The sequence below is a fragment of the Dunckerocampus dactyliophorus genome, chromosome 12 (assembly GCF_027744805.1).
Source record: "Dunckerocampus dactyliophorus isolate RoL2022-P2 chromosome 12, RoL_Ddac_1.1, whole genome shotgun sequence".
Lineage (NCBI taxonomy): Eukaryota > Metazoa > Chordata > Actinopteri > Syngnathiformes > Syngnathidae > Dunckerocampus > Dunckerocampus dactyliophorus.
In genome coordinates this window covers 17610710-17638028 of record NC_072830.1, presented here as the reverse complement: position 1 = coordinate 17638028, position 27319 = coordinate 17610710, and the positions used below count along the sequence as shown (strand labels likewise).

At 40.1% G+C, this 27319-nt stretch overlaps 1 protein-coding gene across 3 annotated transcripts in view; it reads left to right on the top strand.

The window, feature by feature from the left end:
• Positions 1-27319, top strand: part of rsrc1 (arginine/serine-rich coiled-coil 1) — a 169436-nt gene that overhangs the window by 112337 nt on the left and 29780 nt on the right. For all 3 annotated transcript variants that reach the window (XM_054795190.1, XM_054795189.1, XM_054795188.1), the window contains exon 7: positions 19925-19996. In XM_054795190.1, the coding sequence (XP_054651165.1) occupies positions 19925-19996 (72 nt within the window). The remainder of the gene's footprint in view (positions 1-19924; positions 19997-27319) is intronic.

The following is a 27319-nucleotide window of genomic DNA, read 5'->3' as shown; positions in this document are numbered from 1 at the left end:
ACCAGACCTTAACCTTATTGAGATTTTCCATTACATTTATCTAACTCTGGCCATCATCAATACAAGATCTTGGCCAAATGCCTGATATTCTTTTGCAAGTAAAAAACTTTTGGCTTCCAATATTTAGGCCAAAGGATGTACAGTGATGCCTCTTTAGAATCTAGAGGTAAAGGCTTTGCTGTCCCGCTTTAACCAATTTCTCTGGGAGGCTTGGCACCGTCACAAAAGCATCAGTGGGTGAAAGCGCATCTAGTCAACAAGAGAGAAAGGCAGGGAAGGAGGCTTGGCTGCCCTCCAGTTGTGGCGTGAGAGAGGAATAGTCTCCGTTGTCTGCCTGCATTTTCATGCGGAGACAGGAGAAAATGAAAAGCCCAGGTGAAGGGGGTGTAATGAGAGTTTAGTGGGAAACGTTTTTGGCTCGGTCCTTCAGGTGTGAATTGTTGTTATGTAAGCAAAAGGTGGCCCCTTCTCAACAATACAGTGGATCCCCGCACAGTCGCGATTCAAGATTCACACATTATTTAAAAAAAAAAAAAGATTTTCTCAAAACACCACTCATTGACGGTCGGTAATAGTCAAAAAATATGGTAATGGTTTAATTTTATTTGAACATGCATACAATGGAATGGTACAATTCGCAGTTCCACATGTCCAAAAGGAGTAGGAAGAAGCAAAGCTTATTTAATCCTACCCCCCATCCATCCATTTTACATCTGTTGCAGTACATTTCTTCACTTCCTGTATTTCATGTGATCTTTTTAATACATACAAAAGTGATAAGTAACGTATCAATGTGGTAATGTCAGTGTTTTCTCACAATGATAATAAATAATAATCATATATAATAATCAGTATAATAAAAAATAAGTAATAATAAATACAGATAGACAGAACAATTTCAAGACTCTTCTCCCTTCTGTTGCAAACATCAACTGCTGGTATTGTTCCTTGAAATCGTTCATCTTAGTGCTTTGTTTGAGTTCCCTACTCGATCCATTCCATAATTTGATTCCAAAATACGAGGTAATACAGGTAAAATATAAAGCACACAACATTGAAAATTGTTACATGTTGAAGTCTTGAAGCTTCACTGGTAGATGTTTTTTCGACAAGCGTTGAGATTTCACACTTGTTTCGGCTGTCCCTGAATGCGCCATAGCTCTGTGCTGTGAGACGCAAAAGTTTGTTTTGCTAAGCAAGCACTATCTTTGACACGACAAATGTTCATTTATCCCTTTAAGTCATCATTTATTTGTATGTGTATGCATTTTGAATTGTTTTCTGAATGTCAAACTTTAAATGTAAAACTATAAAAACGTGTTTAGTGTTAACAATTTTGGCTTTCTGGGACAAATGAATTGGATTTACACTATTTCTTATGGGTAAATTTGATTCGGTTAACGTCCGTTTTGTTTATAGTCAGACCTTCTGGAACGAAATAACGACGCTCACCGAGGTTCCACTGTAGTGTATAATTGGAAAAAAAAAACAAGTCTTAATAAAAATTGTTTAATTTAAACAACTATTTAAAAAGTCATTGAAAGGTTTTGTGAAAATGTCATTGATTCTGACAGCAAAATAATGAATCAGTGCGCTCAATACTGATTTTTGTATTAGCGTGTCCGCATTGTATGAAAATCTTTATTAACAAAGAAATGCAGCCCATTTTCTGCTCACCCAAGGGTCTCACAGTATTTTTAAATGCATCAAAAAAAAAAAAAAACAACTTTCATTACAGTGGATCTCCGCATATTCACAATTCAACATCTGTGACCCTCCAAAAATAGGCAATTTTTTCAGCAGAAAATACATCCTATTCACCCTAAATCGGTAATAATTTATAAATATGTAAAATACAGGTCAAATGCACAGCAGATTTTTTTACATGTTTATATCTTTTTTCTTCACTTATAATGTTTTTTCATCAAGCGTTGAGATTTTGCGCATTGTTTGGTCGTCCGGGAACGGACCATGGTTGCTGTGAGGCGCAAAAATGAAACATGACAACCCGGCCTCGTAACTTACAGCGAGGTGAAGACAAGTTAAGTTAGTTAAATCGTTACTGGAATTACAGCAGACAAGCCATGCGGATTATGTAGACTAGGGGTCACCAACGTTTTTTCTTGTGAGAGCTACTTTTAGAAAATGAAAATGGCCACGAACTACTCATTTTTGTAGAAATGATTTTCATACCTTATTTCAACCCAAACAAATCAAATATGCTTGTTTTACCAAAACATTCACAAAATGCTGGTATCCACAACTCACATTTTATGTTTCAGAATACTTGTCTTTTTAGTGTTCTCACATTATTAACTGAAAACCTGAATGAAAAAAAGCAGGCCTGTGGGCACCTCATGTGGTCGTGGGTGGCTACCTGGTGCCCGCAGGCACTGTGTTGGTGACCCCTGATGTAGACTTTGACAAACATCTTCGCTAGCGCTAGCCTGACAACCAGACTAAAGCTACACTGAGACTCTGAATCCATCTGTTCATTGATCATCTTACATTATATAATGTAATGTATGCGTATGTAATGTATAATATATCATTTGTTAGTGGTGAGTACCTACACATTTTATACTTTAAATACTTTTAATAATTGTGTGAGGCATTAACCTGGATTGTGTTGCGAGGGATCAATGGCGACTGAAAAGAAAAGAGGAGGCTTCTGGAACTGAATCTCATTTCACTGCAAATGTTGATCCGAAATCGGAGGAGGACATTAAAGTCAAGCAAGCAGGAGGATTAGGAAGGAGGGTGCCGTGTGTCAAAAATAGACATTTTTATTGGCCTATTAATTAGTTGGGTTTGTTAACCGTTTGCCAGTGGTCCCGGAATGTAATCCCCGTTGAATGTGGGGCTTCATCATACTGCTCAGCTTTGAAATGTTAAAAAGAAGAGAGTTTGACATTCGTACTGTGCTTGGACCCACTTAACACCTAAAGTCTGGCATGTTTGGCTAGTGTGAGTGCTCAAGTTTGGTACACTTGGAGAGGTGGGCCAGGGCATGGCACAGTTGACCATTGACATGCGCAACATAGCCGAGTCACGGAATGACTGTAATGCGATTGCCCCTCAACAGTTCCTAATGATAACGACCACAATTTATCATAGAAATCTATAGGAATACTCCAATAATGTACATATTCAAAACCTACGCAGGTAGATTCAGCATGTAATAAGGGCCTGTCCTTTTAATAAATGTGGTCGCTGCTCCCGCATGTCACAAATGATAACCACCAACTTGCAAAATGTAAATAAACTCGAAATCACACTTAGAATAATCCGCAAAGTCAGGAAAATTGCAGTAATCTTGCTGCGTTGTAACCCATTTGAGCCCTGCCTGGACCAGCAGCAGCAGCGGTGACTGGTCTCGCCATGAAACGTCCGTAATCTCTGCGCCGGCATGTTAATTTCCAAGTCTAAAGGGGCAGCTCCCTTTTCATCACAGCAAAGGCTGACGAATATTCAGCACACTGCAGATGTTCATGAATAATGTCTGTGGCCAAACCCCTGGCTAAGGGAGCAGGAGGAGGGATGGAGGGGGGTAGCGAGGCCAGATGAATTACACGTAGGGGGGATCTGACAGGCGGCGTGGAGCTTTGTGATCATTCCAAAGTTCTAATAATCTCTCTCACCTTCTCCATCTCCCCGGTAATGAAAGAGAATAGGTGATTGCACCTCAGGCTATGTTCACCGCCATAATGACTCCTCCAAAGGCACAGAGCCAGCCAAGGAAAAAGATGAACTTTGAATGAGCGCCGCTGATTGGCCCTGACAGAGTGATAGACCGCGACACCCGTTCTTGCAGTGAAAACAGACGTAGCGCTAATTGATTATCAATATTTTAAGCAAAGCGATGAAAATAAGCATTAAGAGACGAGGAGGGAAAGGGGAGGGAGGGATGAGAGATCTTCTCGGGAGGAGGACTGGGGGGGGGTGGGGGGGCCCTGTCATTTGTCCAATCTCTGCTTTCTCTCTCCCTCTCTGTGCTTCAACAATGTCTCTCTCTCATCACACTCACACCAGTCTGACGTTTTAGCTTTAACAGCAATTTTTATAATTAAGATAATAATAAATGAGTACAGTAGCAAAGTCATAATAAAGTATCAAAACAAATTCATTTATTAAATAGTAATAAAAATCAATTAATCATTGTAAAAAAAATAAATAAAATGATTTAAAAATATTCATAAACTGATAATGAAAATAAAACAAAGTTCTTGTTTAAATACCTATTAATAGTAATATGAATTATTATTATTATTGCTATTATTATTATTATTAAAATAATGTAAGACAAATATTACAAATTTAATACATCTAAAATAATCTAATCCAGACATGATCCAGACAAGATTTGACAGCAATTTAGATTTACTACAGTGAATCCAATTCCGCGTGTTCAGATACAAATCTCATCTCAGATTGCCAATATTAGAAATGTGTTTCCTCCCTGGAACTCCAACACACATAAAATAGAGCATCTGTTCCCATAATATCACAACATATACATATAAATTAATGATAAATAACATACTTATGGAAAGAAACATAAATAATAAGAAACTTCTTGGGCATGTGACTTATTCAAAAATGTCCCCCACAGACTATCTTTGGGTTTCAAATATGCACTCTTTTATTTATTTATCTTTTTTTTTTTGTTTGGAAAAAATGGTTGAATGCGTGCACGAAGAGCCTTCCATGACGCCCACACCAAAAAAAGAGCAGTCCAGGCGGCGTCGGAGACCACCAAGCCCGTGTTGTTGCAGTGTGTGTTTGTTCCTGTAATGTGGTCAGTTGAGCTGAGCCCCACTGACACAGCCAGAGCCTCTCCTGCCTTTTCTCTTCTTCTAAGTGGCCGCCCCCCGCCCCTTCTTCTTCTCAGCCTCCTTGTGTCATATTATGGCGATTAGCTGCCCCAGTTTACCTTTCATGTGCGGGGGGTTCTGATGGTCTTAGTCGCACCCCACGCCGCTACCACACAAGACACATATACTCAGTGCTGTGCCCTCACAATGGGATCCAACAGGCTTTCAGCAGGGGGAGCTGGGCTTATTCTCCGCCATTCAACAGTGCAATCAAGTGCGTTCACCCCAGAATAAGTGAACACACACAGTAAAATTGCAATGCTTATTCTACTTTTTCCTCTTGTAGTTTCATCTCATTCAAATAACAGTTTTTATTGAATCCTGTTTTGTTGAGAAACTTTTATGGTCTACAGTATCATACACAATTAGAGGATGCCTCGTGGGATACTTTGTGGTCATCTACACCCATGCACTTTTGGTCATTGTGCGTATAATCCACAGTGGCTGTTGTAACCTGACAAATGCACAAAGTAAAATGTATTTTATTTCTGCACACTTTGACAGAGAAGCTTAAAAGACAAAAACGACCGACATGTGATATCTTGTTTACTCACAAGTGAGGTCGGGAGGGCCAAGAGGACACGGAGAGTGAAGAAACAGATCAGAGTGAAGCGAACAGCTGGCTGAGCCATCTCGCATTAGGTTGATGTGGCGTCGTAAACACATAGTTGAAGGGTGTGTGACCTCATGTTCTCTGCCTTTCGCATGTGCTTCTTGGTCAAGAAATGCAAAGACATTTTTTTAACTCTTATTTGGACCTGGACATAGACTATAGGTGTGTTATTTCATGTCTACAGGACTTTAATAATGGTACATAAATGTATCAGAAGGCATAAACAGGTTTTCTATGCTCTAACTACGAAAATATTTAATTTATTAATATTAAACCCTACTTTGCGGAAATTCACTTATCACGGTTGGGTGTGGAACCAATTAACCGTTATAAACGGTTAATAATAATTAGTGTGTGTGTGTGTGTGTGGAAAGTTGACGTAATTACGTCATCGTCCAATTTGCATAACTGGCCTTGATGCATGTGCATGTAATTCTAACGGACCCTGTAGGAGAGAGGAAAACCGTTGTGGAAGAGACAAAAAGTGAGTAAAAAGTATGAAAAGCAAAACAAATGAACTTGTCACAAACAAGACTGAACTGACCTGTGAGTGCTTAGAGATGAGGGAGGGGCCCACAGCAGCACCCGCAGCTCTGAGAAGAGTGATGCAGGTTTTGGTGTCAGTCTCTAAAAGTCTCCAATAGATACCTTTCTTGAAAAGGAGTCTTTAGAGGGGTGTGATTACAGTCGTCCCTCGCCACTTCGCGCTTAGAATTTCAATTGTATAATACTGCATATTAAAAAAGAAACTATAATCGTCCCTCGTTTATTGCGGTGCCAGACTCGATTGCAATCAGTGAATTTCCGTGAAGTAGGGTTCAGTATTAATGAATTGAATATTTTTGTAGTTTATGACCTTCTAAATATGGGTTTTAACATTATTGGAGCCCTCTAGACATGAAATAACTCCCATATAGTCACATTTACATTTGTATTACCCAATATCGTATACATAATCAGAGAAAATAAGACATATTAGACATAAATAAGATACCTACAGTACAGGCCAAAAGTTTGGACACACACATACAACACAACTGATGGTCAAAACCGCGTTAATAAGGCAAGTAACCCTGACAAGGCACACCTGTGAAGTGAAAACCATTTCAGGTGACTCACTGAGAGAACACCAAGGGTTTTCAGCGCTATCAAAAAAGGGTGTCTAAGTTGAGGAATCTAAAATATAAGACATACAGTATTTAGAGTTATTTCACACTTTTTGTGAAATGCAGTACATAATCCCATGTTTTCATTCCTAGTTTTGAGAATCTACAATGTAAATAGTCATGAAAATAAAGAAAATGCATTGAATGAGAAGGTGTGTCTAAACGTTTGGCCTGTACTGTATAGTCACACGTTAGTGGTTCCTTGTTGTTTTTTTCTGGACAGCCTACTTCCTGCGGTGGCTATTGTCTCATTGTCTCATCTCATCTCATAACGGCGGCTTTGAATGGCTGTACACTCGTACCGCGCTTGTCTCACCAAACACCGACACCGAGTGGCCAATGTAGAAAAGCACATTCACAATTAAAATGCTTCTTCTGCATTGTATTTGTATTTTAGTTCATTTACTTTGTTCATTTAGCCATTTTATGCTTGAAAATCCTAAATTTACAACAGGAATAAGTACAACTTGCTAAAATATGCATGTTTAAAAAAAAGAATAATATGCCCTATTGAACCACGAAACAGCAACCATTTATTAATATAGTACTTTGTGAAAAAAAGGCTATAGAATGAGGGCGCAATGTTCGAACCACAATGTAGCGAGTGACGACTGTAATCCACAATTTTTTCCGATTAATCCAGGAAGCAAGTTCAGTTCCGCCATGAACACAATAAAACAGAAGTGTAAAAAAAAGTGAAGCACTTTAAAACACAAAAACTCCACTGTATCTTACTTTCATTAACTCAATGACAATGACAGTGACAATGCATATTGTAGAAGCTGCGCTACTTTGAATGGGAGTTGCAATTAAAAAGGAAAAATGTAAACATGCAGAAACCCTTTCATCTTACATGACGTCATGCATGGCAGTGTTCAAACGGTGAGGTCCACTGTATTAAATGTGCATTTTAAAAATATAATTCATGTTGAACAACCTTGGCGAGCAGCTTATTTTTTAAAACAAGATGATCACAATGAGCATCTTTAACCCTAAAATCCTGCAAGTTGACCTTTGCATGTTCAGCAGTACGCTTGCTTCTTGTAGCAACGTGGAACCATGCCAAACACGCCACGTTTTAAACCTCTTTTTAACAGGTAGTCTGGCCTAGCATGAATAGCCAAATATGTTCCTTGTACCTTGTTTTTTTTATTTTGTATTAATGGAGCACACTATCCAGTCCAAAGAGTGAAGAAAACAGATGCCAAGAAGGAAGAAGGGGTGTTTTTGAAGAGGAAAAAGGAACATTTGAAGGACATAAATGAGATGAGAGATTAAAAAAAGAAATCAGAGGCATAACAAAGAGGAAGTAGCGTGTGGAAACATGACGGGGGTTGAAGTGGAGGGTGAGATGTCATCCCGAGGCCGCGGGATGCTTTAATATTTCACCGAGTGATCCCTGCATTATGGATTTGCTCTGATTGCCCTCTCAAGACCTGCGATATGCACTTAGCAAAGTTCTCCTAGCACAACTTCAGCCTGGATGTGAAAGGCGTCCACACCCTCCCCAGCAAGCCAATTAGAAGACGCACGCACACACAAGACGCTCTGACTAATGTAACGTTTTCATATCGTGGGTGAGCCCTACAAAGGCAATTTACACACCGTGTTTCCATACTGGCGCTTCAAGCTTGAACTGGCTTTGACCTGGTGGCGATATTATGGAAGCTTTGTTGTTAGCTTTTCGCCTCAGGCTTGTGTGGTGCGTTTGTGTGTTTGAGCATGTGTGGACGTCCATGCGTGTGTGTTGTTTGTGTGTGTGCTGCGCAGTCCTCCGAGTAACTTCCCTCTGTGATCTCGCTGACCGCTGGAGGCTTCTCTGCTCCTCCCCACTTTTCCCTCCGCTTGTCCTCATTGGCCCAGCGTCCAGGGCCGCCATGCCTCTCAGGTCAGGGGCTGCCACTCCTCGTCCAAAGGGCAGGTCTCAAGTCCCGGGCCCGGAGACACCCACACACATGTAACCCTGCCGTCACTTGCTTGGTAATGATACCTGCTCTCAACCCCTGACTTCCTGGTGTACCTGAAGGAAAGGAAGGGTGTGTAATGCAACATGTTCTTAAGACAATTTGGTAGCAATTCTTAGAAAAAAAAAAAAAGTTCAGTGTTTTTTTCCATATTTCCTCAAATTGTAGTAGTGATGTGCCACAAAAATACCGCAGACATGCGGTGGACATGCTGAGCTGAATACATGCTATTATTGTATCCCATAGGGGGAATAGAGGGATACATTGGATTAATCCACAGCGAGAACTTTTCTTTATCAGAGATTCTGAAAAACCTTTGCATCTCCATCAAAATTACCCAGTGGAAAAAAAACAACAAACTTATTCAATGCTGTCATCTGTTGATTTACGTAGTAGCAAAATATAAAAATGCATCATTGTGTGTGTGTAACAGTATATGAGATATTGCAACACCTCTTTCTTCAGTTTTCATGATTTTTTTCCTTTTAGCTGTCACTGACCTATGGGAGCTTGTTTCCATAGGTCCAAACATGAGATACAAACGGCGCATGTGCGGCCTTCTTCACTGGAGCCGTTGTCACGTGGCACTCGGCGCATGCAGTTTGTATCTCAACATTTCAACTTTTTATCTCATCATTATGAGTTTTTATCTCATAATTATGACTTTTTATTTTGGAATTTCAACTTTTAGCTCATAATTATGACTTTTTATCTTGTAATTTTGACTTTTGAAATCATAATTGATTACTTACCATTAGGATTTCCATCCATCCATCTTCTATGCCGCTTCTCCTCATTAGGGTCGCGGGGGCATGCTGGAGCCTGTCCCAGCTGACTTCGGGCGACAAGCGGGATACACCTTGGACTGGTCGCCAGCCAGTCGCAGGGCACACCATTAGGTTGTTTTTTTTCCCAATGGCGGAAACGGGCTTCTATACTGACCTGATGTCTGGTTGTTGATATACTTTTATAGTACATATAATTCTGTTTTAGGACTGGGTGGATCAATCCCCGAATCCTAAAGTTATTGAAGATTATAGGATGTCATGTTGTGATCAACGACCATGCGTTTCTAAAAGGGCTCCAAAGGGCTTCTCGTTTATGGCATATAGTTTCATACCTTCAATAATGAAAAAAGATATACAGTAATCCCATGTTTATTGTGGTTAATTGGTTCCAGACCCAAGCATGATAAGTGCATTTTTACAAAGTAGGATTCCTTATTTGTAAATGGAATATTTTTGTAGTTAGACCATACAAAACCTATTTACAACCTTTTAAATATGTTTTTTAACATTATTAGAGCCCTCTGGACATGAAATAACACCCCTATAGTAACATTTAAACTTGTATTACCAAATATAGTTGACAAAATAAGAGTAAACAAACCATTAAAGACATAAATAAGACTTGTGCTCGTGTGTGGAGCAAAGTGAGTGGCAGACAGGGGGTTCGGAGTTGAGTTTTAGCTTGGCGTTGTTTACAACCACAAAAGTAGCTCGTTTTTATTCTGGCTTTTTATTTGTGATTATTGTTCCTGTTGTGAGGTAGTCAAACCTGCAATAAAAGCCTGTTGTTCCAGTAATGAAGTCTGGTGCTGTGCTGGTGTGTCTCACCGAGCATTACTGCAACATTACTGACATCTAGTGACCGGCGTAGAATACTACATATCATTCACAGCATTTTTGAATGCGTTTTATGAATGCCTTATATTTTAGTTCAGTTAGCCATTTTTGAAATGTTCACATTTGAGAGGCTGAAATAAGAGGATATTTACATTTTGAAATCCAACAAACGATACTGCATATCAAAATAGTTGCTTTTTTAATTAATTCCGGTCGATTAATAGGATAATTGATAAATCATCGATTCATCAATTAATTGCTGCTGCTCTACACACACACACACACACACACACACACGCACACATAACTTAATAAATTAATTACTTGATTTCAGGAGTTCAAATTCTGTTAAATGAATTTGGGTTTGTATTAACTACAAGCTACAATCATCAAAATAATTACGATACACAGAAAATATATTGGACTGTTTCACTCTATTTATTGAATTCATAGAGTATAAGAGTTTGACTTTTTTAATTGATCTACTGAAAGAAGTAAACGTTTCAAGTATTGGGCCAACACAAATTAAAACCCCCGCCAATCCCAGTGTTTCCCAGTGTTTACAGTATGCATACAGTATACAGTATATTTTGTTTAACTGTGCATTCATGTTGGCAAGTTGAGGTCAGCGGGTCAACCTTGTTTTCTGCCTCTGCTTCATTTAAGCCATCTCTAATTGGTGGGTTTTATCTCAACGTCTGAGCTGTTTATGTGTGAAATGTCTTGTGGAATGTTGTCTTTTTTATGTATATATAGCCTCATGATGAGCAGATAAAACATTCAGAATGCATTCCAGCCAGACCTAGGCTGAAGCCACCCACTCATGTTGCCTGTGTAGTGTGCCACCTAGTGGTTGTAGTGAGTGTTACTACTCATTGAGGCCAGCAGAGAGGTGTGCATCTGGACGCTTGAAGAAGATGCTCTTTTGCTTCTGTGGGATCTGTAAATGATACTCATGCAGTAGATAGTTTAGTATTCTTTTAATGAACAGCTTCAGCCTCATTGTCACTCTCACTCTCTTCCTGTACATCACCATCTCTTTTATTATTTTTGACGGCCCCCCCCCTCACGTCACGCTCGGCTGTAAAGTGTGCGACTGATTGGACGGGACATTTTTCCAATGGCGGCACGCGGCCTCTAATATTCTGCTTATCTCGCTTCCTTTCGCGCTTTGCTTTGATTGGCGGCTGGAGCCCACGACACCCACTGCCGCCAGCCACCAGCCACACACTCAAACTGGATGTTTTGCGCGTTCGTAGTCATGTACGCCAACACGTGCCCTTTTGCATTCAGACACGGAGACGTGCATACATGCGAGCTAAGTGAATAACTGTTGAGCTGACCTCAGCAGGCTAGTTTTCACATGTCGTATTGAGTGCTTGGCAAAACGTGGGCTGGATGCTGCTCTTTTGTTGTTCACTCGCCTTTCCAGCTCTATAATATCTCTTCCAATACAGACTGTATCCTTCCCGTTTTCTCCCCCCAATCGTTTCTTAATAACTCAGCTTTACATTTAATTGCTTATCTGCACATAAACGTATTAACCTTGCACTGTATCTGTTTTGCTGTGGTCCCAGGGGGCCTCCCCCACCCCCTGTACGACAAGCCTCTCCGACGTCCAATGAATAGTCCCTCTCTGCGCGGTAATAGGGAATCAGCATCGCAGCAGCGAGCATTGGCAGCGTGTAAAGAGATAAATCAGATTGGGGTTCTTGCTTTGCCAGTTTATTGAATCTAAATTGCGAGCGTGTGCGTGGCCCCTGCCGGCCCTACACGGCCCATCCATCTCCTGGCTGATAATGGCCCAATTCCACCTGGTGGGAGCTTTATTACATCCCCCCCCCACGCTCCAACAAGACCCTGCTAATCCTGCCAAGGGAAGAGCAGTGGAGAAAGGAGGAAAAGAAGGAGTTTGTGAATCATGGCAACCTGCCTTTTTCACTCGCGTTCACATCTCCTGCAAGCGACACAGCCGCCAGCTTCCCCCGAGCTGTAATTACACATCACCTGATGATGACATGCTCCTCCCCTTTCACAGAACAGATGGAACAGAGACTAAATGAAGTGAAATGCCTCTCCTGTCCCCTGACCGTTGATTACCTACCTTAATAAAAGTCCATCACGGAATTATCACGTAATGAACTGGAGACACTAAGATGCAAGGAAATATTCTTTCAAGGGTGCAGCCATGTTCTCTCATGCTGCTTGGCATACATTTTGCACGCCGTCATGACCAGTGATTCTCAACTGGTGTGTGGGGACTAGGGATGCACAATATAACAATAACTTCCTGCTCCTCAAGACCGATACCGATAAACAATAACTTCTTATATCTATTATTTTTTAAATTTGCATTTAACTGTAGTTTGTGCACACCTGGAGGTAAGAACGACTCAAAGTTGGATTTGACCAATTGTACCTGTAGATTTGTCCTGACCAAATATCATGGCATCCCGACTATTAACAAAGCATAAAAAAAAAAAAAAATAGCGGCTGCCTAGAAGTACAAAGCGTGACTCCACGGGGTTGTCTACCTGACAAAAGCTGTTATCTTCAGCGATGGTAAAGGGGTGGTTATCCCGTGGCATAATTTCCACGATGAAATAACAGATCCCTTTAGCTCCTGCGTCGTCTCTGGCAAATTTTTCTGCACTTGTCAAAGCTCGCGGCGATAGGAACAAGCCCTGTGCCCTGGGTGTCGTAACAATGCTGGTGCTGGCTGATAAGGTTTGACGTTTTGAAGCTTGATGTTTTTTTTTCCCTCATTACGGAATGTTTGCAGAGCATTTGGAGCATTTGGCGAAATGTCCTCCTCTGAAACAGTGAGAAGTCCCACATGATTGACATGGTTGTTTACAAACGAGATCAGGGGAGGTTCCGACAGGCCGTTTGCAGCACGTCACAGAAAAAGAGCGCTTGACTTGTTCATTAGGGCTGCCTCAAACGATTATTTTGATAGTCGACCGATTATTTTTTTTGATTAGTCGACTAATCAGATGGAAAAAAAAACACACAGCACTGGACTTTTTACCGTATTTTGTATTATTATTATTATATATTAATATTATTATTTTTATTTATTATTTTTATGTATTATTGCACTACAAATTTTAACTGTTCCGCATTTATTTATTTATTCGTATTCTATTTTCTTATTTTTCTTCTTTTATCTCTCCTTTCTGCCTTGGCTGTTTTATTTTGTGTTTATAATGACATTTTTGGAAAGCTTCTGGAATATAGTATCTATCATATGTAAATTGAATGTAAAACATTCAGCTTATCGCAGCAGCATGGAGCTGCTCTTATATAACCATCATTTTGAAGTGTTTAGGGTTGTGCTAACTAAAAATGAAGACAATTAAGATGATAGTTCATTAAACCTTTAATGAAATATGCTTGTAGCAATAAATACTTGTTTAACTGTGTAGCATAAAGTGCAAACAGCTGAGTAATAAAAGGAAAAGGCACTTGCCTAAACAACACAAAAATAAATATTTTTTAGGTTTTTCTTTCCTTAATTTGTCTTTGGCATCAAGCACTTGTCCATCAATGTGGTGAAGTGGGATCTGCCTGGTAGGTAGTTGTCATGATAATCCAGGTTGAACTGTTTATTCATCTCTTTAAACCCTTCATCACCCACCATGTACAGGGGTCTCATGTCCGTCACCAACATGTTCAGTATGGACTCAGTCAGGACATTTGCTTGCTGAGGTGTGCGTGTAGCTGCCTTTGTAACAAAGCCGTCCATTGAAGAGAAACATACCTCTTTTTTTTTTTTTAAGCACTGAAACGTTAGGAAACATTAGTTTCCAAATTTCCTATTCAAATAAATCACTGTTGTAATGTTACAGTTATGTCCTTATATGGACATGCCCAGGCAAACACTGTAGGCATGCCCTCCCCCCGTTCTGCTTCGCTCTGCTCTGTTCATCATGTAGGAAGTGTTTGTTGGGGTTTGCCTAAAGAGGCAAGCATGAGGCAGAAGTGGTTGGAGTTGCTGATTCCCGGCCAGCAAGAGCAAAATATGCTCATCTGTCAACGGCATTTCACTCGGGATTGTTTTGTGAACATGGGCCAATACGAAGCTGGACTATCCGCCAAACTGTTGCTGAAGTCTGACGCCTTTCCAAAGTTACTTGGTCGTGTTGAAGAGTCAGTAGAGCAAGCTATAAGTAACAATGTATCAGTGTCCTAACTGTGTTTATTTTGTGTAAGTAATCGGACAAAAGGGGTTTGGCAGCTTTCCGGAAGTCCTCGGGAGCAGTTGGGAGTGTAACCAATCACAGCGGAGTGCGCTCAGTGCGAGGCGTACCTGAAGGAGGGCTCGGGGGTGGAGTAAATTGCACAGACTGTTTGGGCGGGAGGCAGGAAACACTGCAGGAAGAGGTGCAGAGTCTGGAAGATCTAGAAAGCTTTCTGTGTGTGTTATCGTGTGTAAGCTGCTCTATAGGAGTCCAGAACTCAATACAAAGGCCCGAAAATTAGTATAAGGTCCACAGGTCCCCTTTAAAAAAAAGAGGAGGTCGCAACTAAAAAAAATTGGAAAATGTGGGTCCCAGGAGACCATGTGAGAACCCCTGGTCATGACACGTACATCAGGGTATCCTCGGAGTCTTAAAAAGTCTAAACTCCAGTCATTCGAATTTAAGGCCTTAAAATGTCTAAAATTCTCTTAAAATCTCATAAAATGTCTTTTTTTCATAAAATTATTTTTATTTTATAATAATTATTTCAAACAAATGCATACATTTCAGTCTCGCTTTTAAATATAAACATTTTTGAGTACCTGTGCAGCCTGGCCAGAGCGGAGCATAGCAGCAGAGAAAACGTAATGAAAGCCCACAGCAAAGTTGAAATACTCGTATAAGATGTTTTGGATGATTAAGCATTTGGTATTCCAATGTGGAAAAAGCTGGGATTAAATTCATATACCTTGCAAGTAATTCTGGTCCTCCGACTTTTCCTTCATGTCTATTTTTTCGTCAGTATGGTTGAGAAACGGGCCTTAAATTGTATTAATTGTGGTCTTTAAAAAGTCTTAAATTTCACTTGTTGAAACCTGCAGAGACCTTTTTACATGGTGGTATAAAAGTGAGTGCAACCCCCACACCTTTCAGCATATTTCACAAACATTTTATTCGCAACAATGTAGGGAGTCCCCCGGTGTTAAAAATATTAACCTGTTTTTAGAAAACAGTAACGGGTAATCTAATTAATTACTATTCCAAACGTGACAACTGTTACCGACAGCGAAAAGTGCCGCGTTATTACTTAACACCTTAACACCTCAACAGCAGTGCTCGGTGCCAACATCCCCAACTTGCACACCGTCTCCACGTCCTCTATCCACCCATGTAACACTTCCTCGTTCACACGCGAGATGCATTCACGGACATCGGCCTTCCAAACGTCAGCACAAAACATTTGCAGGTGGCTCCATCATGCACTGATATGGTAAGCTCTCAGTGGCACAAGCCGGATACTTGAAGGTTATATTAAGGTTACATCTTATTTACATCTTATTTACATCTGCATCAGATGCACAACATAGAAGATAGCACCTTTTGTTTTTCATGTGAGGAAAAGGATGTGACTGACAGGTGTGTTTTGTTGCCCAGGGAGGTCCTATTACATTGATTATTCAATCAGTAAATAGCACTGAATATCTACACTCAGTTTCAGATTGGGTAGTATACGTTTGACCTGTGTAGATTGTGTTTAGAGGTGAAAACAACATGAAAATCGGAGAAGAAATAAACCACTGGTGTACTAAGTAACAGACGTCAAACAGGGAGACCAAGGAAAGCATCTACAGGTACTGACAGAAACATTGTGAGAGCTGTAAAGAAAGACACTTAAGCAACTGTTAGCGTCATCAGCAACAACCTGCAGACGACAGGATTGAAGGTATCCCTTACTCTTCAGAGAAGACTTCGTGAACAAAGCACAATGGCTACACCAGCAGATCGGAACCACTCATTAGCAAGAAGAATAGGAAGGCCACAATGGAATTTGTAATAAAAAATGAATCAGTCCATACACCTTTTGTCTCAGGCTTTTTTTTTGGGGGGGGGGGGGGGGGGGTTAAGTACAATTCACAGCGTGCAGTTCAACTCCTGATTGCTTAATTGATTGATCAGGGAGATGTGTCTCTTGTACTTTTGTCCAAGCAGTGTTTGCTTTAGCAGATAATCTCATGTTGATGTAATTTAACGCTATCCCTGGCTCAGCGGATGAGCCTACTTTCATTGTTTTGAAGGGGGCTGTGGGTCCCCGCGAGGCAAGTGCAACTGATGAGAGATGGATAAACAGTTTGATTTGCTGCTATGGCCCCCAGGCATGATGTACTGGAGAGATGAGCGAGGAGAGGAACACGAGGAGGGGTGGGTAGAGGGCAAAAACAGAAGGAGAGCGGATGAGAGAGGCTTTTGGCGGACGGATGAAGGGATGGAGGTGGAGGATAGACAATGTTTTTCTCTCTTGTTTGCTTGTCCCTCCTCAGTTGTCAGTTCTTCCTTTTTCCTATCCGCCTGTACCCCTCCTTTTTCTCCCACATTACAACTCTAATACTGCTCTTGTCTCTTTCCTGCATCCCTGTAGCCCCGAGCAAGGCACACACACACACACACTCAGACACAGGTGTTCTCACACTAACACACAACTGTGCATGCAAAATAAATTCTTGGATGCAATGAAAGCGCTCAGTTGAGCGCAGACCTTCGCAAAGGCTGAACAATTAATACCAGATAGCGCTACAGTACTTCCCCCTGGGTGACACTGTACCTAATTATTTTTGCACTTGAACAAAACAACATAAAAGCTCCTTCACATTACGTCTTTATCATGGAAGTTAGGACTGAATGTTTTGTTAATTTTAAATAAGTCTCAGAGGTCCACAGTAGTGCAGAGGTTGGCGCAATCAGTGTTTTGCAAGTCTCAAGTAAGTCTTGAATCTTTAATGCCATATTTGCGGGATTAAAGATTTGATTAAAGACTGACTGACGACCAGTCCAGGGTGTACCCCGCCTCTCGCCCGAAGGCAGCTGGAATAGGCTCCAGCATACCTGCGACCCGAGTGAGGATAAGCGGCATAGAAGATTGATGGATGGATATTGCAATCTACTAATTTAATTTCTACTACATTACACTCTTAGCGGCCCCGCCTCCACCTACCAAGACAAAGAGACTGTATGACGGACAAAGGGGCTCACTCCATTCATGTCGTTGTTCTATGGAATAAATGCTCCAAGGTGCTGAAAGCAATACACAGAGTGGCTCTCTTCCAGCCTGTTTGGAGGCGAGAGACGAGGAAAACACACGCATACACATGGCAATATATTGGGGTCCGGCAAAATGATCAAGTTCATTTTCATTTATTCTGTGCTTAATTAATTTATTATTGTCCCAGGCCCACGCAACATTTTTTTTCGAATGAGAAAATTGTTACATTTTAATCTCACGAGATCTTGTGACACGAGATCTTGCAACAGCCCTAATTATTTCACATTGTTTTATGCACGCAAAACAAGTCTTCTCTATAAAATATATTTTTTGTTCATATTTTTGGGTTTCTGGGACAGATTCATTGGATTTGCAATCGTCCCGCACACATACATACAATACATACAATACAGCAGTGTATTACTCTTATAACATCATTAAAGAGACACTTTTGCATAGCAGCGGAGCTTTAAAACACTGCCTGACAGTTTTACAATGGGTATAGTTTGATTGTTTCTACTTTCATAATTTCCAATGTGGAAAAATGATCGCTAAATTAGGAGTATATTGAACTTTGTTAGCTAAGAAAGCTAAATTGCTTTAAGCATTCGCACACACACACACTCGGGGTGAAGGAAGTAGCCGAGGGTTCAGTCATCCATGTAGATTCATTGTTAGTAAAGATGCGGAACCTCCAGACTTAACCAGCTGTAACAGCAGTGTGACGGCTTCTTTGTCTACGCCAATTAGTGAACAAAACCAGCGGCGCAGTCACACAGATTTGAGCTCACCCTCTGGCCTCACACACACACACACACACACACACACACACACACACACACACACACACACACACACACACACGCATACTCACGTATAGGCTGTGTATGTGTTTTTATGTACCATGTTTGCTTGGCAGCTATAGAGCAATTCACTTGCAATGAGGCATTTACACAAAGCCAACTAACTAACTGTAAAAGTGCAACAATCCGCAGTCCCACTCCCACAGCAGTGCCCTAATGCATACATTTTGTATATGCGCTACACCCACTCTCATATCGTTAACTTCCCCCCAAAAACATTGCTGCTTATACCGTGCTCGCCCGCTGTCCTTTCTCGAAGTTTCAACTCATTAAGTGTAATGATATTGTAGACTCAATTTTACATAACTCACTCATCAAATGGCGAGATTGCAATAACACCGAATGGCTCCGCCGAGGCCTCCGCACGCAAAATAAATGATGCACCGCTAACAGAAATGTAATTAATTTACAGGCAGGTATTGATAGTCCTGCCATGCACAGCAGTATATATTTTTTTAATGTTGCTTAACGTCTTGATTATTATTTTTTTAATGATTTGGGGCGGTGGAGAAAGAACATGGAGACAAAACAGCTTATAAAGAGAGATGCTTCAGATGCAAAGACGGGTGTTTACTCCCGCTTGCCTGGCTTTTCTTTCTTTTATTAAGCGTTTCATTATGCCAGTGCGATAAAGACCTGTGAGAGATGCAGGCGTCAAGGACAGGAAACCACTTCCTGCCTGCATGACGATGATTTCTATGCTCTGCAATTCACATTTAGATAAAACAGAAAGTGTGTCCATAATTATATACTGTACTTCTGTCATATTATTGAAAAGCCAGTATAAAACACAATAACACATTTTCCAGGACATATTTTATTGCCAGCTATCGTTGATTGCTCCAGACCTGACTGTGATAAGTGAATTTTTGCAAAGTAGCATTCCTTATTTATAAATTGAATATTAGTTGTGGCATAGAAAACCTGTTTTACAATCTTCTGAATGTTTTTTGTAACATTTTTAGAGCCCTGTAGACATGAAATAACACCCATGTAGTCAGATTTACATTCCTTTTACCCAATATAGTAGATATAGTAGATATCAGAGAAAATAAGCCATTTAAGACATAAATAAAATTTGTGCTTGTGTGTGTCGCGGGGGGGAGCACAATAGGTGTCGGACAGAAAGTGACGTTGGGGGTTCAGAGTTGAATTTTAGCTTATCGTGGGTTATGGACACAACAGTAGCCCGTGTTATTATTATGATTGTTATTATGTTATTATTGTGCTTGTTGTGAAATAGTTTAAACCTGCAATCGAGTCTGCTGCTTGTCTCACCGAACAATTACTGACACCTAGTGACCAGTGTAAAATACTACATTCACAATTTTAATCGTCTTTTTAATGCATTATATTTGTATTTTATTTGATTTAGCCATTTTTATGCATGAAAATGGTTAATTTAAGCCAAAAATTCATACATTGTGCTTAAAATGCATATTTTTTGGTCTATAATTGGCCGTATTCAACCACGAAACTGCTTGATTTGTTCATTAATATGTTTGAAAAAGCGCAAATGGAGCTGCGGAATTTGAAGCGCGCGATGTGGTGAGGAGCAATTCTTCTAATTCTGCTTTGTTCTTTTTTTTTTTTTTTAGCCAAGACAGATGAAGCTCTCAAGGCCAAACTGGGCAAGCAAGAGGATGAGGCCCGAAAAAAGTTGGATACTGGTGAGTTTTTGTTTGTGTGTTTTTCACAGAGACCAGTGAAAGGATAATGACAGCATAAAGAGCTTTTATTTAATATATTTGGATACATTAATATATTGTGATATTTCTATTCCATTTTAATGGTATTATTACTATTCCATTCTATGTTTTGCCATTTCCATTTTATTCAATTTTTATTACTGATGTTTTACTTGGATCCAACTGAACTTAAATCAAGTTTAAAGTTGTTGTTAACCCTGTTATTTATGTTTTCTCTACACATCAACTTACATATGTCTGTTTTCATTAGGACGTCCACAATTTACATTAAAAAATACATGCACTGAAGCCAGTAAATGTATCTTGCCAGATCTGTAACTCCCCTACGGCCACAGAAATAGCGCACACACACACACACACACACACACACACACACACACACACACACACACACACACACAGCTCAATAGACATTCAAGAGTCATTTCCACTGGATATGTTGGTGATAATAAAAATCCTGAGATAGAATAATGAGCCAGGTCCTTGTTCTGACCAGGGCACCATATAAATGAGTGTGTGTGTGTGTTGCCGTAGTAGTAGAATAATTTGTTCTAGTGTGGGTGGGTTTATATATATATATAGCTGGACTGGCTCATGTGGCTTTTGTGTATTTTTTGCGTGCTTGCATGGAGGAGGAATGGCAATGTGACCTTTAAAGATAGCTGACCTTTTGGCCAAATGAAAGCCCGGCCATCAGAAACTAATAAGCCTTGCACTCGTGCTTTGGTCCCCAGCTCTGGGTAGAATGGATTCTCTTCTGCTCTTCTCTCGTTTTTTGTTTTTCTTGTCCTGTCGTTACAATAATATTAGTGCAGTGCGACAACAATCACACCAGCGACTTCTCTCTCTCCCGATGCGCTCTCCTCTGCATCATTTTTGCTGTTTTTCTGCTCGTTGTGGACGTAGTGCTGTAAATCGGTGACTAAGAGACTTGCTTGGGGCAACATGGAAAGGCGTAGCAGTGGAATAGCTGTTTTGTAATGAGAGTTCACACTGCAGTGTCGCCTGCTTTCCGAATCTTAAGTGGTGGAGCATCTTGTACAGTCAGTACTGCGGGGGTTACATTCCGGAATCACCAGCGAATGGCAAAGATCCGCAAGTAATTGAGATGCCCATAGGAATGTCTTTTTTCACACATGGTCTCCACCCTGCTAGATTGACCTGTGATTTTGGATCAACATTTGCAATGAAAATGATTGTGTTAATTATTTGATTAGATATTCAGGTCTAACACCCTCCCCTTCTCTTTTCAATTTCCATTTTTCACTCACGACAGAAACTAACAAGCTAAATACTAAATGTACAGTCCAGGTTTAAGCTTTAAATATGCCTCACACACTTATTAAGCCCATATAAAATGTATAGGCACTCACCACTAATCAATAATAATAATGTAAGATGATCTCTAAGTCACTATGTTGCTTTTAAGGTCCGAAATGTCAACACTTGACGAAAAAGCATTGTCAGTGAAGCATAGAGACATCAACATGTAAAAATAGTGAGCTTTTTAAATGTATGCTGTACATTTTACCTATATTATGACGTATTTATAAATTATTGCTGAAGTAGGCTGAATGAGATGTGCTTTCTGTAGAAAAAAGATGGCCTATTTTCAGGAAAAAAAAAGTTTGACCAAAAATCATTGAGAATGCTGAATTGTGAATGTGCGGGAGCCACCGTATTTTCTGTAACAAGAAAAAAAGCCTCTTATTTTTTCAAGGAAAAACATATAACGGTAATGAAATATTATTATGAGATTAAAGTCGTAATTTCAAGTAGCCCTAAATATTGTTTTCTTTTATTATTATAGCTTTATTCCTTGGACACTGTTACTTTTCTTTCAATCCTTTTCCACTTCTTTCTTTTCAGTGCGGCCTTAATAGTCCTTTGTATGACATAGCAATTGTGTCATGTGTAACTTAAGAAGGGAAAACTTGTAGCCATAGTTTTCATGCATATTCAGCAAACAGGTCTTTTTACACTTTGAAATACTTGAAAATCCAAAAATGTTAATGTAAAATATAATATTCCAATTCAAAATGTATTTAATATAAATTAATTCAAAAGTAATACTTATTATCCTTATATTTATTTTTAAAAATCAATATACTAAAGCAGTTCAATAAAATTGTCTTTCATTACAGCTAATTAGACATTTTTCACTATTGTCTCTCTGATTGGTTGGGAAAATAACATGGTTCTACTGGCTCATCATGACGTGTTAAGGACCGAACGCTGAAGAAATTAAATGCATAAATACGAATTTACACTTTTATCTTCTTTTACTAGCATAAATTAAAAAAAAATATATGAATCGTCTGAATCATCCAATTGGTGTGAGGGGGGTAAAAAAAGATTCACCACTAATAATTTGATAAACGTCAACAAAATGACATAAGCCATCACTCAATGTTGAATGTTTTTGAATGTTTAAGCAGACTTATGCAATTAAAACATCTTTTTTCCTACAAAGTTTAAGATTTTAACAAAGCATTGCCTTTTCATTTCTCATGGAAATCCATAATGAGTTTACTAACCCACGTTTGACATGTGTGCATAAGTCAGACTTTGAATGATGATGATGAAGATTTGATTAGATATTATGTCATCTATCTGCTAAAAAACAAAGAACCTAACCCCTAGCTCCATAGGCAGCAGCAGTATCAGATACAGTATAACTACTGTATCTGATGGATGTATCGATACTATACTGTTTAAGGCAGGGGTGTCCACCCCTGATTTAAGGTAACGAGCCCAATCTTTCTTCCCTCACACACACGCACTACACTGACAAACACACAACACACACTGCAGTAGAGGCAGCCAGGAGTATCCTCGGCTGGCCTTCCTTTCCTAACACAAGCGTGATGGAGGAGGTGGGCCACTGCTGCAGTTTAACAGCAGATCGCAGGGGGTCTCTGCATTCCTCGCAGGGGTATCTCCGAGGTCAACGCTGCTAGAAAGTTTACACTTGAACCTTTTAAGAGTGGAAGGGGAAAAGTGCAAGAACAGCACCTCCTACATGCCTCGTTCATAAATAGATCCGAAACGCGGCCGCGCGGCCGTGTTAGAGTAGCACTAATCGAAACCACCCGGATCTGATTCATGTGAATGCTGTGATGTGCACGCCGTCATTGTTGGTGGAACCCTGCAAGAAGAAGACGAAGAAGAAGAAGACGAGGGGGGTTTATCATCAGGGCTTTTCTGAGAGAAAGACGAGGATCAATAACCGGCCCTGTGGCCATCAGTTAACAAAGTACTCTCCACTTAAAAGAAATGTTTGGCTCGCTGGTTAAGGGCAGCCAGATGATGCTAACGCTTGAAAAAGGAAACGTGTGATATGAAAGGCTGTGAGAATGAGAAGAGGGGAGGAGGGTTCCTTTGTTAGCTGCATATCTTGGTCGGGCACTTTGTGTGCCCAGGAGGCTATTAGAACAGAGAAACTTTTATTTCTTTATTTATTTTTTTTGTATTGACAACTTGCAATAATGAGGGAAATACTGGCAAACTCTACAGGACACAGCATTAGGTACACCTACACAAGCACACAAAGCACCAATACGAGATATGCAACTGCCTTTACAGTAAGAAGTTATTAAAAACTATACGCTTCCTTTATCAACTATGGGAAGAATATCATTTTTATAACTGGGATGCCAACAAAAGTGTTCCAAATTGATATCGCATACATTGTTTTAATCTTTTACCATTATTTTAACAGACCCCTAATTCGGGGGTGTCCAAAGTTTTTCCACCCAGAGCTGCATATACTGATAATCAAAGATGCTTAGAGGCCACTTTAATGTTTTTGTTTTATGTTAAGGGCTAAAAAAAAAAAAACCCACTACATATACTTAAAGACAAAGCTTTTATTGCTTATCGGTGTACTTTTTTAGTGTCAAATAAAAAATTTTGCATTTTTGTTCTATTTTTTTCCCTTTTTTGCTGTGTGTTTTGGTGTAATTTTATTTCTACAATGTGCCGCGGGCCAATGAAAAACAAGCTGCGGGCCGTACTCTGGAGACCCCTGCCCTTGCAGTTGAGACTGAATCAACAGCACCTCGGCTGGTTGCAGTCAATTAGTGTACCCCATTTTACTTCATTTGCTTCACTTTGTGATTAAGCAACAATCAGTTCCACACAATTGATAAAATTCTCATCTAATTCATTACCGTAAATTCCGGTGTATAAGCCGCACCCACTAAATTTAGAGGAAAAACCAGATGTGTTCTTATATAAGCCGCACCGGTGTATAAGCCGCAGGTGTCCAAGTCAAAAAAAGTGATATTTAGTGCACAGAAAGACGTTACACAGAAAGATTTATTCAACTTTTAATAAAATAAATACCTTTTTTCAAACAGTGCGTGCCAGACAATGGCACAACACTGCTAATTAACAATGCAGAACAGTACACAGATAATTAAAAACAGTGCCGAATAGTGCATGTAACATTCTGACACTCTTCCGTGTCAGAATTGAACGGCGTTCTAATTCCTTCATCACACACGTTGTCGGCTCTCTCTATCTTTTGGTGAGCCGTGTCCTCCTTCAATTGGAAGTAGTCCTACGCGAAGCAGCTATGTTTCCTTGTCTTGACAGCCAAATCCGTTGCCATCCATCCATCTTCTATACCGCTTATCCTCAAATCCATTGCCTTTAACCTGAGAGCGGCATCAGTTTCATTTCTTCGTGTATGTTCTATGATGGAAGGTTGTCACTACCGGGTTGTCACTGTGAATGTGCACAACACATCTACATTCCAGTACAGGAGGTGGCGGTATGCACCTAAACGTTGCTGGATATTATACATTATTTCTGCTGGACTTATCCTCTGGACTTCATAAGAAGCACGTTACAGTGACACCTTTGTGGTCGCCCTTGAGACATCATATTGCGTGGATTCCCCCCGGTAGATGCAGATATTTGTCAACAATGCAATCGCTGCACAAATTCCAATACGTCCCCTCTTTTTTTATTTTCATTCACCATAACAGGCTTTGCAATTTTGGCTTCATATTTATGGTATTTTATTAATCCAAATCCAACAGTGTTTTATGCACTCCTGATCAAAATCTTCAAACCAGTTGAAAAATTGCAAGAATTAGCATTTTGCACATTTGGATCTTAATGAGGTTTTAAGTAGAGCTACAATATGCAAAAGCAAGAAGGGTGTGAGACAAAAAACATTTTGAAAAAGTAATTTATTGAAAACAAAAATTAAACTGAAATAGGCTGTTTATCAGCTGATCAAAAGTTTAAGACCATCGCTCAAAAAATAACAAAAATTCTCCAAACCAGAACAAAAAATGTTCTCAGTAGGACTCAGTAATGAGTAGCTCCACCGTTCTTGTTCATCACTTCAAAAATTGCTTTGGGCATGCTTGATGCGAGTGTTTCCAGGAGGATAGTGGGAACATTGCTCCAAGTGGTGAAGATGGCTTCACGAAGGGCATCAACTGTCTGGAACTGATGGCCATTTTTATAAACTTCCCTTGCCATCCATCCCCAAATGTTCTCTATGGGATTTAAATCAGGGGAACATGCAGTTTAGTCCAAAAGAGTGATGTTAGTCTCCCGGAAGAAGTCCTTGGTCAAGCAAGCATTGTGAACTGCAGTGTTGTGCTGTTGAAAAAGCCAGCTGTTACCACACTGACGAGGGCCCTCAGTCATGAGGGATGCCCGCTGCAACATCTGCACGTAAGAACCCGCCGTTTGACGACCCTGCACCACCTGAAGCTCCAGTGTTCCACTGAATGAAAAAGCACCCCAGACCATGATGGACCCCCCTCCACTGTGCCGGGTAGAAAACATCTCAGGTGGGATCTCCTTGTCATGCCAGTAACGTTGGAAGCCATCTGGACCGTCAAGGTTACATTTTTTCTCCTCAGAGAATAAGACTTTTTTCCACCTTTCAATGTCCCATGTTTGATGCTCCCTGGCAAAGTCTAAACGGGCAGTTTTGTGGCGTTGAAGGAGACGAAGTCTTTGAATTCCTTTTTTTGTTTTTTTGTTTTTTAAACTCTTTTCCCGCAGATGCCATCTAATGGTTATTACTCGGCAATCGGCACCAGTAAGGGCCTTAAATTGGGTCAAAGACCGCCCTGTGTCTTGATGGACAGCCAGTCGGATCCTCCGGCTCAGCGCGGGTGTGATTTTTTTTTTGGGTGTACCACTTGACTTTTTTGTTCCATAATGCTCAGGATCTTTCAAAAAATGTAGAATGAATGTCTCACTGCACCCAACCTCAGCAGCAATGGCACGCTGCGAGAGGCCTTGGTTATGCAGCTCGACAATCCGACCCCGTTCAAAAAGAGAAAGCTTCTTAGCTTTAACCATCAGGAGGGCATGACAGTGTGAATCCCTGACAGAAAATGACCATTTTGAGCAGATTTTGACTTTTATAGCCTGTGGTCTTAAACTTTTGAATAGCTGATAAACAGCCTATTTCAGTGTAATTGTTGTTTTCAATAAATTACTTTTTCAAAGTGCTTTTTGTCTCACTCCCCCTTCTTGTTTTTGCATATTGTAGCTAGAGTGTAGAGTGTATTTGATTTGAGTATAAAGTGCATAACCGGTTCCACTCAACGAGAGCAGAAGGTTAGCAAACCCTAAACTTTTTATTTTTGCCCTTATGCTGGACTATCTTAGTCATAGTGTTTTCCGAAATACATATTTAAACGATTAGTAGTAGTTCTGAAGTATTGGAGATGTCACAAGATTAGAACATGACTACACAAAGCATCATGGGAAATGTAGTTTTTAGCCACATATTAGCCTCACCGCGCCATATAAGCCGCAGGGTTCAAAGTTTGACAAAAAAGTAGTGGCGTATACACCGAAATTTATGGTATTATACCCATCCTGACTAAAAAGAGCTTTTATTGCGATGCAGTGCAATTCCATCTCCACAATTACAACACTTTACTGCACTGGTATACAATAAACACAGTATATTACATTCCACACCTTTAGAGGACGCCATGTAGGAGATTATTCCTTACATCCACTCTAAGACACCTATGTTAGTCCTGTGTTTAGTTTATTTGGCGAGTACAAAACATGCTATATGTGCAGCCACATACTGTAGTTATAATACATGATATGAATATGAAACCAAACTAAGTAAGGTTGGCGTACCCCCCCACCACCATCACCACCACCACCTACCCTCCACGTGTCGCGCTCTCTCCTCCATTACCTCAAACCGGCAGCAGATTGGGAGATCATATATTTTAATGAGACGTATAATAGCTCTTTAACCCATATCATTAGGGGAATATATAT